This window comes from Etheostoma cragini, chromosome 10, assembly GCF_013103735.1.
Source record: "Etheostoma cragini isolate CJK2018 chromosome 10, CSU_Ecrag_1.0, whole genome shotgun sequence".
In the NCBI taxonomy this organism is placed as follows: Eukaryota; Metazoa; Chordata; class Actinopteri; order Perciformes; family Percidae; genus Etheostoma; species Etheostoma cragini.
Window position 1 is genome coordinate 20,568,440 of NC_048416.1, and position 22,136 is coordinate 20,590,575.

At 39.9% G+C, this 22,136-nt stretch overlaps 1 protein-coding gene across 7 annotated transcripts in view; it reads right to left on the reverse strand.

Annotated features, from left to right (window-relative positions):
* diaph2 (diaphanous-related formin 2) overlaps positions 1 to 22,136 on the reverse strand; it is a 384,094-nt gene that overhangs the window by 85,866 nt on the left and 276,092 nt on the right. For all 7 annotated transcript variants that reach the window (XM_034884276.1, XM_034884275.1, XM_034884277.1 and 4 more), the window contains one exon: positions 17,958 to 18,082. In XM_034884276.1, coding sequence (XP_034740167.1) covers positions 17,958 to 18,082 — 125 coding nt within the window. The remainder of the gene's footprint in view (positions 1 to 17,957; positions 18,083 to 22,136) is intronic.

Sequence of the window (22,136 nt, forward strand, 5' to 3'; positions counted from 1 at the left end):
CAAGCAGTTGATGAAGTGCCTCTGGCTGTATGTGTGTGTGTCCTCCAACCTGTACTAATAAAACTACTTTCATTGCCAGTTCATCTCCTTCTTTCCAAGTATCTCCTCTCCCTTCTTGTCTTCATCTCTATGACTCTGTCACGTTTTAGTTCTGCTCTCCCTGTCCCATTACTTCCTCAGTCCTCCCGGAACTGACCAGCATAGAACTGGCTGTCAAACTAATTTGTCAATCCATCTTTCTCGCCTATGTTTTTTAGCTGCTTCCTTAACTTTTCCCTCCAAAGTATGTACCTATTTGCAAAACAATGTAAGTGTTGAGTAATGCTGGAAGGAGAAACATGGGGACTTAATACTAGAAATAATTGTTATATGATGATGTATAATACCGCTGTTAAATTAAAGATGGCTTTTAGGCTACAATTCCAACGTATAAACTAGTGAAACAACATCATGCCACCGACCCCTTATGTCCAAACTAAAAATATGTTTTTGTAGACGGCACTTTGAAGCCTGTGCATACAAGTGAATTAGAAATATACAACCGCCCTCCTCAGAGTAGATTTATTAGGATAAACCAGAAAGAGGACAAAATGGTCGACAATTAATAAAAAGTTTATACAATGGGTGCAGCAAGCGATATAAAGCCATGTAGTTTGAAACCGTTTATAGAATCAACAGTTGGCAGCCAACATATGTTATTTTGTTCTTACTCTGTAACAAATGTGACTTTAAATTAGCAAAGTGCCATACTTGTGATAAAGTATTTAAGGAAAAGTACAATTACATTTTTCAGTACACAAAAAACTGCTGTTATAGTAATGAGAGTAAATGTAATTCATTACTTCCACTACTGAATATTTTTGTAAACTGTGTCCTTTTTTAGGGTTTGGAGACTACAGACAGGCTACACTTAGCTTGACAGTGTGAGAGCTAAGGTTGACAGGCATACCTAGCCTCCCCACTGGGCAACCTTTTATAAAAATCAATGCCACCACTAAACGCAACTCTCCCCTGTGGAGCTGGGCCCTGTTCCAGCCTCCTTCCCCTTCTAGTGTGGGCAGGAAAACACAGACAAACAGATAAATTAGAGCCTCCCCGGCTGCCCTCCTCTCATCCTTCAGCCTGTCACCATTGTGAAGTGACAAAACTACTGTCAGTTATGAAAAAAAGAAAAACAATTATTTCATTGAAATAAGAAACCTCTGCATTTAAACTTCTCTTTCTTCAGCCAATTAAATTTACTTTTCTCTACAAAAACATAGACTCACCTATCTGTGAAAGTCATTGTTATGGCCTTAATTGGTTGTTGATGGGTGACACAGCAAAAGGGTTTTGGCGGCTTTGTACACATCCAAAAACAGGTTCTTAACAGTGAGTGGATCGCTGAAGAAAACATTTGCACACATACTCTGTGCTGCAATACATTGTTTCCCCTGGAAAATACAGGAAGAAATATGTGTTATCACAACATGAACAAAAAGACGTGTGAGGAAGCAGTGTAGAAGGGGACAAAATGCATGCTCTGTCAAAAAGGAAAATTAACAATAAACTGACAATTGGAAACAATTGTCATGTCTTTTTGTCTTTCTGCTCAAAATAGGAGTTTTTAACAACTTTTTTTTCAGTGCACAGTTAAAGCGGGACTGGGGTTGGTATAATAACATTTATAAACAGTTGACAGTGATAGTGGTTTTGGTGAAAAAGTCAGACATCAAGACTGAACACTTCATTTGCAAATGGAACATCCATCCATTGCTGGGGTGTACAGTATGTATTTGCAAACCACATGCAAAGACACTAAGATCAATGTGGGAACCATTAGTTTCACAGCATTTTTATCAAGACAGGAATCTGAGCAACACACAAACACCCCACGACACTACAGGTACGTACCGGTGGCTTGGCTGTGTTACCAGCTACAACCGCTCGATTTGGCAGTATGTTGCTCTAATTTGCATGAGATTACGTGCCCACAGAGGCAAACACTCTTTAATGGGTAGCATCATCCTCTGCAGGTTGCAGGGGGAGACATTTTGAGTTAACATAGAAATGGAAACAATCTGCCTCCTCAAATATTCACTTGTCATTGGCTGATTGCTGCTCTGATGACATCCATTTGTGAACTGAGATATCATTTTCAACCACTCAATCTCTCTTCATTAACATTAACTGCACCATTCCACAATGTGGACACATTAACCAAGTAATCTTTTTAATGACCATATCCAGACTTTTTTCTGGTTCTTGGCCTGCTGTCACCTGAAACGTTGATGAGATTAAGGCCACTATGCTACCTATTCCAAATACAGCAGCCTTCTAAGTTCGTGGACACTACATCTGTGTTCTAATTGTCACTTACAGGAGAGTTTTTTTTAGTAGGTGTTGTTTTTAACTTAGACTAGGTGCAGCCCACGTTTCATCTATGCTGGCTGGGCTGGGGGGGGGGGTTGTGGGTTGATGGTGGTATTGAGCAGGAGAACAATCTATATCACTCATTAAAATGCAAATGTGTTTACCAAGTCTAGCTTTGATGCTGCACTAATAACAAGCAGTGGGGAACAATCATGAATCAAACTTGTGTAGCGATCTATTGAGCGCACGCCTACGCCATGTAATGAAACAAGAGCTGAAATAAGAGCATTTGCGACAGTCAATACAAAATCCTGTCATTATCTGAGAATGTGAAACAGAGACTTAAGCAACACGAGATGACGCTGGCACAATTCCAAAGGTGCATATCAATGCAGACCTAGATTCTATGCCCCAAATTAAAGACTATAGCAAGTGAGACAGGAAATGCTAGTGTGCTCTGTAAGTAAGTAAACATGGCTGAAAGTACAGCACCGGCTATGCATTCTAACTCAATGCAGCTGGATAGTCTTTGAGGGTAGCATTAGTAGGGTCCCATGCTGACTGTGTCAAGTAAGGTCTAAAGATAATAACACACCAGGTTTCTTATTTGAATACTTATGTGCTTCAAGGCTTCCCCTCTAACTCACTGGTTTCCAACCATTACCTCTAAAACATGACATGACAAGTTGTATATGTATATTAGCTGTGAGCAGCTCATCTAAAAACTAAGTTTTCCTTCTTAGATTGTTTGCTTTGGTAATTGTTAGAGGTCTAAACAGGTTAAATTTTATAACATTAACAAGAAAAAAACCTGGGATGAGAGACCCCCTGGGAAAACCATTGCTCTAACATACTGTAGCTGTTCAGAATGAACACTTTAAATACAGATATTTACACCAATGTACTTTTGTACTTGAATCTCACAGGGCTACAGAAAAGCCTTAAAGGATGTCAAGTGTTTCACCTAAAATATCATTATAAAGAACAGAAAGACATTTGGGAAAATATCTTAATCCACCTATGATTTATCATTAAGCCTCTAATTGACGGTGATGACTCCCCTCCCCTATTGGCTAGTGATCTATGAACATGTGGAGTACTATTGTGCAACACACCCAGACCTAAATAAACAAACTCCAGATGAGCACAAAACAGCAAAAGAAAGATATGGTCCCTCCCTCTACACGGGGCCAATTCTCAGATGAGATGGCAGCTACATCAAACAGAACAAAAGGAATTGATATCCATGCCCTTCCCTCCTGCAACATATTCCTTAGGCTTTTTATTTAGCAAGGAATTGCTGTTTAGTCTAGTGCAGTCTTAGTGCAAGTTTTTTTTAGCTAAGGACTCTTAGCTGATGAGAGACAAAGCAGAGACCCCCTACTACATATAGTAACCAAAAATATAAACGCTACACTTTTGTTTTTGCCCCCATTTCTCATAAGTTGAACTCAAAGATCTAAGACTTTTTCTCTGTACACACATGGCCTATTTCTCTCAAATATTGTTCCCAAATCTGTCTAAATCTGTGATAGTGAGCCCTTCTCCTTTGCTGAGATAACCCCACAGGTGTGGCATATCATATGCTGATTAGACAGCATGATTATTGCACAGGTGTGCCTTAGGCTGGCCACAATAAAAGGCCACTTCAAAATGTGCAGTTTTATCACACAGCACAATGCCACAGATGTCGCAAGTTTTTAGGGAGTGTGCAATTGGCTGCAGGAATGTCCACCAGAGCGGTTGAATTGAATATTCATTTTTCTACTATCAAGAAAGACTGTTGAATACCCCTGGTCTAGAACAGGGGTCTTCAATGTTTCTTAGGCCAAGACCCCTTAGCTGTTGAGAGATGAAGCAGGGACCCCCTACTACATATATTGCATATTAAACTGGGCCTACAATAATGTGAAGGGTGGCTTAAAGCCTTTATACATACCTTTTTATGGTGCATTCAATACCAAGCTTTTTCAATAAAAATTGTCGGCACAAGTACAAGCAAAAATCTACAAAAATCTAGTGAATGCCCTGGGAGTCTGTGTGGCAACACAAAACCATTTAGGGCTCTGTTCAGAATATCTACTCAGTCATACAATCATTTCCTCTAGGAATAACCAAAAAGAGTTAGCAACCCTCTTTTGAGCTTAGTCAATCTCAGATAAAGGGATAAAGGAAAGAAAGGAAATGGGTAACATGAGAGAGTGAGGGCAAGGCAGTAAGAGATGGGTGAGGGAGACAGAGAGAGTAAGTGAGAGAGAAAAAGGGGGTCTCATCTTTTGAAAATCGTATCATCTCTGTGAAAGCGGACAGAAGGATAGAGATGAGCATTACTCCTAATCTCCAATCCACACCTTGAACAGAAGCCTAACTTTCATTTGCCACTGACAAGGTTCCACTTGTGAGCTCCATGGATGACAAAAAACCCTCAATGAGCAAATAAATAGCGTATTTACTCTCCTACAGTATGCACTAAATCTCCAGTACAGAATACACTTCCTTAATCAACTCAATCTGAGTTGATGAATTGATGAGTGAGTGTTCTACAGCTTGGAAAAAAAGAAGAGAAAAAATACACTATTTTATACAAAGTCCTGGTAATCGGTAGACTGTGAAATTAAAACTAATCTCAGAAAGGATTATTATCTCTGATCAGCTTTACATCGGGGAGAATACTTGATACTGCTCTGTTTCAGATCAAATCTAATAAGCTTAAAGGTAAGTATAAGGCTTAGTATTCATTTGTGGATAGAGAAACCCATTCTGTACATAGTTCACTTGTAATTTGATAAGGAGATATTGTTGGGGGATTAGGTTATCTCCTAGGAGATCTATTAGTGGATAAATCCTACTGGCTGTCTTATGAATCATTACCTTACTGGTTTCAATCTGATATGCACACGCTCTCCCTAAACTACCAACACAATGACCACACACACACACACACACACACACACACACACACACACACACACACACACACACACACACACACACACACACACACACACACACAAACACACAATACACCACACTTGATTTAAACCCCCAAGCCTGACAACACACCGATGCATTTTCAAGACATAAATTAACAATTGAAACCGAACATTGAGTGCCAAAGCTGTGCACTGAAAGGTCACTTAAGGTGTCATTCACCTTCAGTAAAAATAATAGAGAGATGACAATACGAGGATTTTTCAAAAATGTGTCCACAGCACAACAGGGCATATCCATTGCCCTTTGTGGGATGATAACCAGAAAGGTATGGAACAAATGACACATTAGCTGTAAATGCTGCAATAATGGCTAAAGTGATATTAAATAACACAGGGACTAATCGTCTATGTTAGGGAAAACAGTTTCAGTCAAACTGGCTCCAGTAGAGTGCTTTATGGCTATTAGCGCAATAACCAAAATGGAGGGCTTTAACAGGATTGAAATGGATGCAATGGGTTCTGTGAAGAATACCACAAAGTATAATTCCATTATTAACACATTGGCACTATGTATCACCAGCCTGGCCCTATCATTACACATTCAGCTCAGACAGCATCATGTACGACCTTCACGGCTGTAGTATTTAGCGAGAAGAAAAAGAAGAAAAAAGAGACAACAATCTGAACAGTGTTCCTGCACAGAACCTAAGGGTTGGACGGGTGAAATTCAATCCACTTTTTTCTACCTGTTAGAAATCTATTAGAGGCCAATAAGGATGCTGAGGGGAGAAGGTTTGAGAAATTTCAGGTCAGGCTTAGAGGTTAATTGTTGAGTCGTCCGTCTGGTCAGTGAGGGGATCACTGTGTGAAACCAATCCTGAAGGCAGGGGATGAACGGTGAGTGTGGATGGCATTCAGAAGATTAGAGCAGTTGATGGGAGAGACAGAGGTGGAGAGAGTGAGAGTGGGAGAGAGAGAGAGAGAGAGAGACAGAGAGAGGGGAGGGAAACATGAACCCATAGACCTCAAATCAACACTTTCACAAGGTTGCCAATGCTAAGTGGGTTTAGACATACACTTAATGTGCTTGAGAATGGTTATGTGTAGCCAATAAGGCCATCGTGGATAGCTGTACTTACATTTAAAGTACAGGACGTGGTTCAACCTTTGTGTCAAGTACAGATAGAATAGAAATGTTACTAGAATCAAAATAACTACTCTACCTACTGCCTATGAAAAAATGCACATGCTCACACATCCAGGCACACACACAAGACAACCTGCACCACCCACTCTCTCCACTCATTGAGGTAATTGATCTGCTGAACAGAGGAGACAAACTGATTACAGTCCAGCTTAATCACATCCACAGAAACCTCAAGAAACTTTCATTCAAGTTTTGCTACTCCTGTTTTTAAGGTAACCGTTTTAGAAAAACAAACAAAAACAGACATCAAATAAAATAACTTAAAAAAAATGGCCCTGAAGTTGGCAATGAGGAATCAGGAATTGTTTACTTTGTTCTGATGAAGGTCAAATTAAAATGTAGAATACAGACTGTGGTGGGGTAAAGATAAATATTTGCCTGTTGAGATGTACAGTGAAAAGACATGGCCCTCCTGTGGGCATCGCTCCACATCTGTCTGGTTGCCTCCACGCCAGTCCCATTTCACAACTTGTTCTACATCTGTGACACACACACAAAACACATACACACACTCACATATACATGAATGCAGCGAATGACTCTCCTCACAGGCGCCCACATATACCGAATGTCCCTCATCACCTTGCTCAGAGATGAATGAGTTCGCCACTGTCCTCAATCATTTTAATCACTTCAATGGAAAATGCTTCATTCCCGCTATCATTCTGTACTCCCTTGCAGCTATCTCATGTATACACATTCCTACACTCCCTAAAAAAAACATCACAAACACAATGACTGTCACTTTCTGATAGTAGAAACTCCTGTTATATGAGAGCCCTGTGTAACCCCTTCTACTTTCTATCCTGGCTAATATCTACTAGATGCCTGATAATATTAATTGCTTTATTTATATATATATATAATATTAAAAAAAATCATTTTAACCAGTCTTTTAGTCTGATTTGTACGCAAAAACTAGTAATAGGGCAACTGAGCACATGCAAATAGGATTGTATTTCAGATAACCTTGCTCATAGTTTTAAGAATATGACCACTGGATCAAACGAGCCTGAGGCATCTTAACCTCCGCTTTACTGTTCATCACAAACATGCCCCAGAAGCACATTCAGCCCACAGAGTCCATAAAAAACTGCAGTCATTTAAAGTGCTCATGTTATTCTGTTTTTTGGGTTTTAGCTTTTTTCGAAAAGCGTGTGGAAACCGTTCCAAACCGTTTTCATCACTATATGTGTCATCCTCTGCTCTCCTGTGCTGCAGATCTTTTTGATTACATTATTTCTTTAACTTGCAAATCTCTAGGTTAGGTTTTTGATGATGGAAACCATACAGTGTTGCAGTGTCACCACTGAGCTGTGGCTGTACCAAACCGACGTTTCCCAACACCTGTTGCTAGCTACACCTCTGGATGTGTGTTTTCACACTGGTGCCTGTTCTGTTCTGAACATCAGAACAAGGTTGGACAGAAATGGGACTGAATTTATTCCAGTTGCATTGTTAGTGTGTTAAACAGTAAGTGTGTTTTTTTTTTTTAAATAAACTTTCCATGACTGCCATAAAACACAAGAAATAAAAGTATGTACATGTTAAATGAGGGATACAGTAAAATAATTTCTACCTTTTTTTTAATACGTCCATTATACATAGTGAGAAGCATGAATTTAAGGGTATGATGTACTTCAAAATGCCGGTTTTACCCAGTCGGTTCACTCTTTTCTCCATCATTTTTCTTTGAGAATAAGCAAAAGAAAAAGAAAAGTGCTTTTTTTTTTACAGAGAGGAGAAAACCATATGTTTTCTTCTTGCCAGATGGAATCACAAGCCAATGGCAAGACAGCCCAAGTGAGGAAGGGAGTCAATATTTTTGCATGATTTCAGTTTTTCAAAACGTATGCTTTCGCATTCTGACAGCTTATATTAAAGCATACAACTCATTTTGATATTTAAGAATTTAAGAGTACTCCGGGCTTTAAAGGTTTTGAATTAAAAGAAGATTCCACTTATGCACATTATCAAGTCATTTGAACAAGACAGTATGCAACAACTCAAAATGAGTTCATTCATTCATTTCTTGCAACTGCTGAATGTTCTTACCACCTGCACTGGTACTTTTGAAAGTCGTGGCACAAAAAAAGAAAAAGAAAGGAGAGCAACATAAAAAGGGATATATGGTCGCTATGGTTCCAACCTAGGTTCTTGAGTTAGGATGGAAAGCCACAAGGCATCAAGGCAAAAAGCCCAGGGATCAACCATAAGTCTTCATCATAGAAAGTCAATTCAAGGTCAGCTTCTGGTACAGGTAGCAGATGTGTCTCACACTTCCCTGTTGCTGTTAGATGACAGGGCTTAGACCCACCAGCACTATACAGTGTGTATGTGTGTGTGTGTGTGTCAGTAAGAAAATAACAGGAACCAGAGAGGGGTAAAATGGATTAAAAACATTTATGTGACTCATCCATTTTATATTCGTACTGTATGTCATTGTTATTGCAGCTAACAGCAACATGATGTCCCTCTTCACAGCAAACTGGCTCCTCTCATACAATCATTTCCATGGAGGAGCCATCATAAACACAACCACCAGCACTTGTGGAGGTCACTCTATCTATCCATGCTGCTAATTGGAGGTTAATTGTCATTAAAAGCCACACAGGCATGACCGTTGTTTTGACTGGCGCCATATTAGCCCAGTCTGTGAAGGCTATAAACATAGTTGTGAATACTCCATTTGCCATGACATACTTGACATATTACTGGTCCGATGCATTTAAAAAGAGGTAATTAGTATATCAGCATACAACAATTGCTAATTTGGGAGTGTGTATACATATCGGGTAACATTATAGCCTCTGTGCCAAATCTGTTATGGTAATTTGTACCGTAAACGTACATGAAGTAACTAAATAAGACACGCAGATGTATAGACCAATAACCAATTTGATTCTTGCCTTGCCTAAACCAAGTGAGTTACATAGAGACTAGGGGCAGTCCATTGATTGGTCCAATTGAATTGAATCAATTGTTGCCCGGGTATATTAATCAACCTGTAGGCAGAGGCGGTATGGTATATGCCGCAAAATTTGTTGGGCTCGCTCAATCATTGTATTACATATTACTATCCTTGTTAGGTTCATACATTGTTCCCATTCCATGCCACTAATTCTAGGTTCAAAGAACCCTAAAACTTCAAAGATCATTGTCAGCATTGGAAAATAAGCTATTTTCAATTCAATAAAATGATTTCTTGATTGCTTGAGTGAAAAGGGAGTTTGGAGTTGCAAAGCTCTCTCAGCAGATGTCATAAGCAAAGAATATCCTCTAAAAGCTGAAATTCAACAGTGTATTTTGACAATTCTGTCTCGGCCTTTACTGGCAGAGAATGCCAGCCAATCCCCATTTGAAATGTGACAAGAAAAAACAAAGCTTGTCAGAATGAGTTGGAGAGATGTCTACTGAGAGCCACATGTGGTGGGAAACAGAGTCTAGGGGGGAGAGAGGGAGAGAGCGAAAGAGGGAGAGAAGAAACGGTTCCTTCTCTACATGACTCTGTCCCTGAGACACACATCATGCTGCTCCCCCCTGCAGTGGGTAACTCTGACAGGATACTGTCTGTGTAGCATTCCCCCTCTGTGTGATTGATGAGCCTCATTTTGCCAATTAATGGAGAATCCCCTGTTGACTATCATCAGATTGCCGTTTGTAACTATTAGTGTTTCTGACTGTCACAGATTCATTTTAATTAGAAATCTCTTTCTCCTCCGACTATTCTATTGTCTCAAATTTGCAAAGCTGAGTGAACAGTGACATGCACTGTGCTATTTACTATTAATTCATTCAACTGAAACTGTTGAAGGCCATATCTTTTTGAAGGAGTCAACCCTAATGTCGACCATATACCGTATCTTATAATCAATTAGCAAACGTGAGGTAATTAGTGTTTTTTATTTGCATAATGAACCACTTAATTGCTCCAAAGCGTGCAAAGGCAGTCAATAAGTTCAGCTAATCGCTTGTGGGGCCACGTATATGTGCAGGCTGCAGAAGAGATGGCATGCAGACACAGTGATCCCTAGGTCCTGTCCCGGGAGAGGAAGGATAGCCAACGCCGAGCAAAGTTAGAAATCAACAGAAAGCCCAGTAGCAAACAGAAGAACAACACAGTATTCCCACAACAGTATCAGCTGGAAAGGAATAGCATTACTGTGGGAAAAGGAGAGGAAGTGTTTGTGCATTAGTTTGATTTACATTTTAGAGATGCTTTCAACTGGCACACACAGCAAATTTAGCTAATGATACTCAGGCCATTTCATCAAGGAGCTTTCCCCAGCCTCTTGGATACTGCCCCATGGCACTTATTTTCAAATGGTGCTACAAGGTAATATACAGGTCTCTACAGGAATAAATGCCTGCTCTGTACACTATCTACTAGCATTAAGTACATATCACCCACCTCATTTTACAATTAACTTATGCTACAGCAGCTGTAGTATTATTAGTTATTATAGCAATTGTATGAATGAATAATGCAGGGGGCTATCAAGCACATGAATGAAAACAGCATCTTATGTGCCGTTTCGTGTGTGTGCATTTTCCTGTGTGTCAACCGGCATTACCTAACTCCAACCATCTTCTATTGTGGATTCAAATGCTAAAAAAACACCTAAATGCTCAATGCCTCATATTTACTAGACAAATAACTCCAGTCACGTTTCCCTTCCACTTGCATTTGATAGAATAATTTGGCAACAATAGGCCTGCCATTCAAAAGAGTCTCAGGGATTTCATTAAAACATCAAATGAAAGTGAAATCATGAGCCATGACGGTGGAGAGTGGGGATGGCTAAGCAGAGAAGCGTGGCTGGTGTCTACTGCCGGATTAGAGCTCGGCAACAAGTGCTCGGGGGGGGTTTGCATCAAACCCAGGAGCCCATGACAAATGAGGGCGCATGGGCCTCTGTCTATTACCCTGCACTAAGCTTAGCCCTTTTGGGGAAGTAATGAGGTGCAGATTGGGGCTGCAGCCACTGGGTCCTCAGCCTGTCTTTCTGTAGAGCAGAAATAATCAGTGGAGACCTTGGCCAATAGGGACAAAGCTATACAGCAGAGCAACATATGGAGACATGAAGATAAAACAATTAATAAAATAATTTTATAATCAGAACACTATGGACTCTTATACACTGGCTCTTCTCATTCTGCATATAAGTACTTAACCTTGTATATTCTATGCCAACCACAAGAAGCACAAAAAATGTACACAGATGGTGAGTCAGGGAGCATTTTTGATTGCAGGGGACCAGCCCTGAATCCCGACAGGACACAGTGGATCCCAAAGGACACCCTCCAGGACTGGCAGGGCATAGTGGCTTTATCAGTGGAATATGACAGTTGTTCACTAAGGAGCAAAGGGTAGATCCACTGTACATCATGGGTGTATCTCCCTTGACCACAACCCCTCCTACCCCTGGGAGCTACAGCCCAGGCAGCCTTTCAGCAAGCCCACTCTACTGGTTAATGGAGCTAACACAACAGGCTGAGTGTCACAGCCTAACAAGATACTGATTGGCAAACTTCTAGGGAATTCCCTCATAGGGCCGGAGGGCACTGATATGGTCTTCTGTCTGGTAGGGAACACGCTGGCCAGCAAGCACAAGAAAGGCAACGTTTATATATGTTTATACAGTGCATGTGTTTTCTGTGAAACCCATCACTAAATTTTTTTGGGCTTCATTAGAATGTAATCTGTTTGTCTGAGCCAAATTCCAAGATCTGTGTGCACAATTTCTGGATATGTAATATGTAGAGGCATTGTGTGCTAAAATGACAATACTGCAACAAAAAAAAGGTAAAGATACTTTATTGTCAGATACACATGTAGCGAAATCGATTCTCTGCATTTAACCCATCCCTCAAGGGAGCAGTGGGCGGTCATTTTTACTGCACCTGGGGACCAACTCCAGATCTGAGCCAGTGCCTTGATCAAGGGCACTGACTGGAGAACCTAGTACGTATTTGTGATGGTGAGGAAAACCAGAACACCCAGAGACCACCCATTCAAACACAGGGAGAACATACAAACTTCACACAGACCACCCAGAACAATCTGGATTCAAACCCAAAACCTTCTTCCTGTAAGGCCACAGTGCTAACCATTAGGCCACCATGCTGCAATCTATTATTTTAACACCCTTGTCTTCAAGTATCCAAGGCACAAAATTAATTTGTTGAAATCTATATATACCACGTTTGGTCCGTTTTCAAGGAAAACCAAATGTACAGAATAAACAATAAACCAACAATAGAAGTGATCGATTTATATTATAGTGAACAAATTTTTGGACTGCTGGTCTGACACAGAAAGCAATTAGAAGAGGTCATCTTAAATTCTCAGAAATTGCAGAGGGGATTTTTTTTAAACTATCTTCAGATGTTTATAGACCTAGAATAAATGGATTAAAAAACCTAATAATCAACAGTTTAATCAAAAATGAAAGTAATTGTTAGTGCTGCCTTAATTAATAAGTTATCCAACATTATTAAAAAAGTAATTAAACAAATAAGTGATTTTGCAGTGGAGCAGGGAGGGTGTACCGTTTGAATCTTGGCAGAGCAGTATGAGAACATTTTAGTATGACAGGATATACTGTAAGTACAGTGGGCCAAGGGTTCTAAAGCTGTAAATACAAATGTTAGTTGTTGTGAATGTTATTTTAAAAGTCCGTTAAATGGATTCAATCAACAACAATGCCAGTTCATGCCTCAAAAAAGGTAATTAAATATGATATATATTTATACAGTGCTATACGTATAGTGCTTTTTGTATTTTTTATTAAAGTTATAAAATCCTTGGTAAGACAGCACATTATCACCACAACTTTTTTTCATTAGCATTTACTGCTTTTTCTTTGCAATAATCATAATTACAATTTTAAAGTCAAATGTTTTTTCAAACACAAATATTAAATAATAATTAAATCATAATAACCTTCTCTGACATGTCAACATGAAAGATTTGTTTGAGGTATTGCATTTTTTCTGGACAATCAAATTAAGGTGAGACAAAGAATACAGGCAGGGAAAGAGTAGAGGTGTTTTTTGCACCTCTACTCATTTATATTTTTTCCGACTAAATGTTGGATAATTAAAAGGCTCCATGGTTTATCTGTGCTCTAGTTAATTGGCTACACAATTTACAGTGAATTTCATTAGCGGAGGAAAACACCCGGGTTGGGGTTGGGGGGGAGGCGCTCGAAGGAAGGTGGTGATTAAGAGAGAGAGAGCTTGCGTGTCGAGGGGGTGGGTGTGCTACTGAGAGTGCTATCAGCATGTTTTAACCCAGTTTTCTAATATACAAACATGCAGGAATAAACATTAAGATTCTCTAAATAATCTGACTTTCTCTCATTCAAACGCATAAAGGTGTAGTAAAGTGGAATAACATCTCCAAACACCTCTGTGTTTCTCCAGACAAAACAAGCTTGTAACAGGGTGTTTCTGCGGTTTAACCTCAGCAGCCTGCTAAATAGAACAATTGTTTCACTAAAAAACGTTTATTTAACCTTAAGTGCCTGATGCCGAAACAAGAGAATGCACAAGGTGTACACAAACGTAGCCTGAAGCCAACAGAGTTTCCAACTATTACTGTTTGACAAAGGCCATACATAAACACATTGTAGTGCACCTCTTCCTTTGAAGTGTGAACTAAATCAGGCTGAAGTATCTGAAAACAACAAAAAGGTGGTAGCTGTATAAATGCATCTGTCGATTTCTAAGCCACAAAGGTGGTATTACAGGCTAGCCCTGGGGCAGGAAAAAAGTGTGTCAGGGCTGACCTTGTGTGGGTGGACAAAGTTGGTGTGAGAAACTGGCACTGGTAGGTGTGTGGGCTTTGAGCAGATGAGCACATATTAACAAATGTCAGTAAAGGGGAACAGTAAATATTTTAAAAGATATTTCAAAATATGGCAAGGGGTGAAAATAAATTTTAATGGAAAAAAACAACAAGAAAACCACTACAGGAAAAAGGTTTGAAAACAACAACGATTACATAAAAACTGATTGATTGTTACTACACAAAACAATGCTTAGCTATGGTGTTAGCTTGAGGGAATAGGGTGGCTATAACCTTAAGGCAAGTTTTGATTTGTGTGAAACTGTCTTACACGCATTAGACTACTCTGAAAGACACAATGAAAACTAGCTAAATCTGTTAACCCTCACTCTAATATATTTTGCAAAATCGTGCCCAAGAAGACAGCTACTTGTCACTCAATGTGTGAAAATTGGAGAGAAGGATGTGCTCTGACTCTGGTCTCCTGGGAAATAAAAGGTTAAACTAGGTTAAGGCATTGAGTACAGTGGTGGGAGATGTATTGGACACCCATTAAGGTTCGGTCCGGTCTCTCGTTATCCCCATCCAGCCACCTCCCTGACATTAATATTCCAGTATGCAGAATCCCGCTCTAAGCCCCCAGCTCTACTTTATCATATCTAGAACTAGAATGTGAGTATGAGTGTGCATGTGATAGCCATAGCCTCTCTGGTGAAACAGAGCTCTCTGGGGGCTTGTGCCTCAACTCTACAGCCTTTTTGGGCTCCCATTACTTCTGACAGATAGAGATCACTAAACTGCTGAACAAACACCCCATTCAGTCATTTGCATTAATTACAGTAATGGTAAGAGAAAAATGTATCAATAAAGCCAAAAGAAGTGCTTCCACTAAGCAATTCTTCCTCTTTCTTTCTATCTTTCTTTCTTTCCATTTTCTTCCTTTCTGTATTTCATAACTGACACTGATCTGTTGCTGCACATTTCTCATCGTATTATTTTGTGGAATGATTTCCTCTAAAAAGGTAAACACATCAGATGACTGGTTAGGATGACAAATTCTCACAAATTATTTGCACCAGAAATTTATCAGACATTTTAATGGCCCAAACCTGAAATTTCTGAAGCCTAAACAAATTAGGAACACTAATCATTTGTGGTGAAAAAACATAAAAATAAAACATAATTTATTGTTGAAGGTTTAATTAAAACTCTGCTGCTTTGGGGCACATATTACAATTATAATACCTTGGAGTGACCATGGCCTCCTGAAATTAATCTCAGGAAAAAAGCCTACAAGAGTCACAGTGAAACAGAGGCACAAGTACTCACCTGCACTTGCACTGTATATTATACTCTCTCCCTTTCTCTCTACCTCTCTCTCCTTTTTACACAAATACACACACACACCCACACACACACACACAAGTGCACACACATGCCGACTGACTCATTTATCACAGTGTCCAACAGTCAAGACAACAGTGCTTCACTTAACTTTTTCAGGGTTGCTCAAGCATCAAATGCATGACTTTTAGCTGTTGTTGTTCTTCCATCTGTCATGCTTCAAGGCAACCAACATCCTTTTTTTTAATCCAGAGAAAAATTTTAAAAGGTATGCTTGCCTTGACTCTGCTATCTTGTGTGTACCAAAGGAAATCTCGATCCAAAATATACAACACTATATTTCAAACTGTTGTTGTTCCAACACTTTGCTGTGCAACACAGATCAGAGTGCTACCTAAGCTCATTGGAAACGCTGGTACTAACAACCTCAGCAAACCAAGCACATCTATCTCTTGTATGAAAAAAAGACTACAATCTCATATATTGAGAGGTTTAAAGTGGTAGAAAACACTGTCCTAGGTGACAGACTTCAGAGAAAAGGGTAAGGTTGAGATACACATACACAAATGTCCTAGTGCAACAAACAGACGCACAGCTAATCTAAAGGCAACGAAAAAAATCTGACTGCATACTTTTAGTGTCCTATTACTATGTACTGTATAGGAAGTTCAAAGCAAAAACAATTTGCAAGGACAATATAACTGTGTTTTCAAGAACATGGGCCAAATAATCTACACCAAATACTCATGTAGTAGCAAATACAAGTAAAATTGTCCTGACACCCTGCTATTAGGATTCCATTATCATCAATTGTAAATCTTTATTATAAACAGGAGATGGAATGCGGATCAAACGCTCCAGGGAGCTAACAGAGGACAAACAAGCATGAACAATCTTGTCATTTGACTCCATCCTCTGCTTCCCTGTGTCTGCATCCCAAACATTACAACACTCAAAAATCATGATTAGAGAATATGTACAACTGAAGCAATTTTGCCACTTGAAAAATCAAGGGAAGGTAAACTGCTATACCATTATCCATTACAAAAATATTCCAGAGGGGAACAACACAAAAATAAATATGCCTGTCTGTGCTGTTCCTACTGGTGGCTACTTCTATTAAATCCTACTAAACCTCCTTAATGGCACCAAAACTCGATCAGGTGGGATGGGGAGGAAGTGGGGTGTTTCAGGTCATGGCCAGCCGGCTTCTCTCTGCCACTCTCTGAGGAGGAACTCCAGAAAGTGAGGGAAAGCCATACTGCAGTATATCTTCACTTCTACATTTCCTTTCACTCAAGCCTCTAGTTCTCAAAGGAGCCTGGGAATCAATACTGACATCAGGGGGCAGAATAGCTTTCTTGCCTGCCTGCTCTGCCTCTGAGCAGCCGCCAGGGATGTCTCTGCTTCAGTTTTTGTTAATTACAGAAATGTAAGTGCCCGTCTTTGACTAGGAGCAGATTGTTAATGTGTTAGGAGGCTATTACTCTTATACCACAGAATGTGCAAAGTCAGCCTTAATAAATCTCAGATAAAAGGAAGCAAAAACCAGGTTAAATGCTGTCTTAAGTGAGAGCGTCTAGCATATGGTAACACCTACTCACTTGTTAAATTACTTGAGTAATTCTTTTTTTTCTTATTAAGACAAGAAAAGCAGACAATGCTGACTGTTTTCCGTGAAAGGCACCCTAGCCTCAGGGTATTGACAATAGACTTGATTTCCACCATTGATCAAACCTATACAGTGAGGACCTTTCCACTCAGAGAGGGCATTCAAGAAAGTGCAGAGACATGGCTAATTCAATTTGGGAGCAGAGATGCTTGGCTTTAAGTGAAACACTCTGTTATCGAAACAGGAGAGGTGCCATGAGAGAAGATAGTGCGCGGATTGTTGTGTGGAGAGGCTTGTGGCCGGTCAGGAGATGAAATCAGGGATAGGCGATAAGTTGGTGTGAGGGGCTAGAGCCCCTATTAGAGTCCCCAAGGGGACAGGCGGCGGTGGCATAGTGCTATAAAAATAGTCACAGGCTGGATTTCACTCTTGGGACCCAGGGAGGAGTGAAAAGGGAGATCCGATCAACATCTCATAGCAAGGCAGCCAGATCCATTCCCTACATTCCCTTGGGTGCCACCTATCACACCAAGTGACTTAAACTGCTCACCACTGCCAGGCAGAACACAAACAGCACACTCCTTTGCCATTTCTGTCAAGAAAATGGTGCCAGCAATGACCTATTATGCTAGAATACATATGTTTGTTTGAGGAGCAAATGTAAGTCTAAAACTAAGCAAGTTGTGAAAATGACCACACCCACCATAAAAAGGATATCAACATCTTTTCCACAAACTTATCTTGTTGGTCATCCGTTTTGGGAAAGTTCTCGATGTCGTTCTCAAGCCTCTGAATGTGACGTTCCATGGTGGTCAAACTGGTTTTTAAGATCTCTGCAGACACTGTAGAAAAAAATTCAAAACAAAAATGAATTGATTAGCAACTGTGATTAAGACTGATGCTGGGCTCATTGACAGGTTTTCCATAAAAAAATACACATACTGATGTATGTTGTAACATACTGGCTCCTGCTTTATCCATTTGTGCGTGTCCTAGAATGTAAGCATGTGTGTGTGGCTCATTAATCAGTCTGTAATCACTGTTTGCAGAATTGCTTTGGAATCCACAGTATTTAGATCAGGCCTTTCAAGTGAAGACTTCAAACAGTAACCAGTGTCTTAGGGGATCAGATGGTACAGGAGCACGGATGCTTAAGTACCATGAAGTACCATGTTTAGGTTCCTGAAGGGTTTAGTCTTATTGACACACACGCGTGTGCGCGCGCACACACACACACACACACACACACACACACACACACACACACACACCCACACACACACACACACACACACACACATACACTTCACCACAATAGTGACTGCATTTATTTAACCTGTACTTGACTGAAAAGCCTTTGTTTTTCCTTTGAAATAGCATTTATTTCAATTTAAATTGCTTTTGATATTCTATAACTAACACTCTTGCCTTTAGGGCACAACACTAAAAAAAATCTAGACAAAAGATGAAATACAGAAAAGGGAAAGGGCAGACCACTGCCTAATGAACACATTTGTTAAGCCTTATTTTCAAAGCCAACATTGTTCTGTACTGGAGGGATAAGTAATAATTTAAGAGTTTAGCCTAATGTGATGCTAGGTGAAAGATGAAAAGAGAAACGCCTGCACATGGACTCTAAAGAGATGGATTTAAATAGACAACACAGTCTGATGAAGATAGATGAACAGCTGAGTGAGAGGTCACTGGGTCACGGAAATAAGTAGGTTTATTTTCCTCTATGAGTCTACATGAGTAGTCAAGGTTGGGCCTGCACAACAGGGAAGGCCGCAGGGTCACAAAACCAATAGCATCCTTCCTCTTGAGAGTGTTAATCTGCACAGCAAATTCGAGCCTTGAGTTTCAGCATGTTGGTTAAAGACAAACAGACAAACAAACAGATGGATGAAGCCATTCAGACTTTCAACCTGCTTGGAGGAAGTAGAAAGACAAAAACAAACAATAAACTTGCCCTGCTGCATGAATGACATAGTCTATTGAACAATGATAGTTATATGTGATCTTGTTTTTACTTGTACTTTAAATCATTGGTGTCTATATAACTGAAAGTAACATGAGTAAAAAAATGACATTGTACACCAATCATCACCAGACAGAAATTTGTATAATACTTGGCCATCTATGGCGCTCACTGAGCACTTTAATTAAGTCTCCCTTTATGAAGCTACAGGACAGTTGTCAAAGGTGACCAATGTAAACAGAAAGCTTTATAGGTGTCAGAAAAGATGATAAACCTACAGTAAGCTGTTGCTGTGGCTCTATTAAAGGGCTGGCTAGATATTTTAGGTATGTTTATTAACTTTCATGTTGAGTTGTTCAATCCGTCTGTTCAATATGAAGCAGGAACTCAGAGATGGTTAGCATAGCTTAGCATAACAACTAAGGGGGAAACAGCGAGCAAGGGTCTCTCCAACTGTAAAAGAATCTGCTTACTAGCACCTCTAAAGCTCCATCCTTAGCATGAAACATCTCCTTTGTTTAATCGGAAATTGAAGCACATGGCAGCTTGATTTAGTAGATTTTGTTACCTTAAATCATTGGTGTCTATATAACTGAAAGTGACATGAGTAAAAAAATGACATTGTACACCAATCATCACCAGACAGAAATTTGTATAATACATTCACAATAAATTGACCATCTTATTTTGCAGATAGCCATTGTGATTTGCTTCAAATACTGATTGATAAGTAAAATAAGCACCAATAAAGCCATCCTTTTTCATCAACTTCCATTATTTAACCTACACTACCTTCCACATCTGCAAGGTTAGCCTGTCCACTAGCTCTCTAACTGAAATGCTGATGGAGTGAGGAGTGTGATAATGGATTTGCTAGCTTTCTTACAAAACGATTGGATGGCAAGATTATGGATCACAAGGCCCACTGAAACAACCCTAAACTCAAATACAAAGATATCTAAAGGGCACTGGAAAGCACACACAGTCAGAGACACATTCACAACTGCTGGCTGTAATAATACAACAAGCAATAAAATAAGAGTAAGAGGTTAAGTTACTGTCATTATTAGACTTTGCAACTAGCCGACTGGCTAGACAGATTTAATAACTGACTGAATTTCACATACCCTCCTCCTCAATTCTCAAAGAACTGACTCTTGGGGATGACAGTGAGAAAACCTCAAATCACAAATCCTGTTTCTCCACTGATAGGGCCTCTGAGATCCACATGCTCGTGTCACTATGATCGCAGCCTCACAGATGGTCAAAAGAAGAAAATCAACTGCATGGTAGGTGAACAGATAGATGCAAGAGATACAATAATTTCCCATAAAGTGTTGAGACATGGAACGGTCTCCTTCACTTATTTTGACACGAGTGAAAGTATTTGGTAATCATTTGGCCGGAAAACTGATCATAGTAACCATGGTAGCCATAACAGTGCTCAATTGAACTGCGATGGTGTTCCAGGCGAGCCATTCACAGAATCAGAGTGAAGCCATGGGATTATAGTACAGACTATTGTTTACATGGGAATTACTGGGACAAACTAACGCATAAAAGTGTATATATTAGGGCTGCAACTATTGAATATTTTAGTAATTGAGTATTCAACTGTATATTCCATCACATAAATCCAGTAATCGTACAAGAAATACTGCTTAATAGTAAATAGCAATAGTGAAGAAAGGCGCAAACGGTTACAAGAGGGTCCAAGCCTCCCCACGCAAGTCGGCCACAACGACCCGGGAGCGCATGAAAGTGGAACCCAAAGCGAACGGTGGGGAGGCAAATGTCGGGAAATTTGGAACGGTGTATGTAACAGTACGGATTAATAGCACAATGACCCCGAAAAACTCTGGGCTTCAAGCCTGGATACAAAACCTTTTGTAAGGGATAGGGAGACAACAAAGACATCAGCAGAAAAGGTCCACTGTTAGCTTTTGTCTCCAAAAGACAGAATTTTTCTACTAGATATATTAATAAGTTACAAAGTTATGAATCAGAAGTGCCGTTTAGCATAATATACAACGTACTCAACCTCAGAAGGGATAAAAAGGTCCAAAATCAAATATATACAGAAATGGGCGTGGCCTATATCACAAGATTCAGTTAGACCCAGCGAAAGCGTGGATATAAGGATTTCAAATTTCCGATGTACGATCTGGGAGTAATAAGGCCAAATGCGTTTTCTTCTGCTATATTGCCACTTAGTGGTGGAAGTGGGGGACTTTTTGCGGCTAAGGTCTTTGCGGAGTTTTGGACCAGTCCTGAAAATGGTACACTAATTCGGCAGGTAGGGGAAATTAAAAGGTGTCCTGCCACACAACACCGTTTTTACTTGCATCATTTGAAATAGGTTAAGTCATTTGTTTTTGTGTTATGTTGTGAATATGAAAATGAACTCCTACCTCCTGTAAGCTTTAGCCACTGAAAAGAAAAGGAGCCTAGCCGATGATCCTGAACTATAAAATTCAAAACACAGAAACTTTTGCTTTCCACCACAACTAAAGTTGTACCAGGTCAGCGTGCAGACATCTGCTATCTAGTTCAATTTCCAGAAAAGTGAACTATTTTGTTTTTCTGGTGAGCACCATTAGATCCTCTGAAACAGACTTTGGTTTTCAGCTATGTAGAGAGGGAACTCGGACAACACAGACCGCTTTTTCCTTTCCATTTTGGCTCTGAACTGCTCCACACACCTTGCCCGGGTGGAGTTGTTTTGTTATTCACTGGCTAACCGTTTTTGGCTCCCTGTGGAAAATCTGCCGGACCAAACTAACAGACTGCGCACAGTAGGAGGCTTTATAGTGTTCTGGGCAGAGACACGTATGTGTGTTAATTAATGCTAATGCTGCAACTGTGTTATGACATTGATGTGATTGGATGAATGAGTGTTACCGGTTCGCCTTGATTAT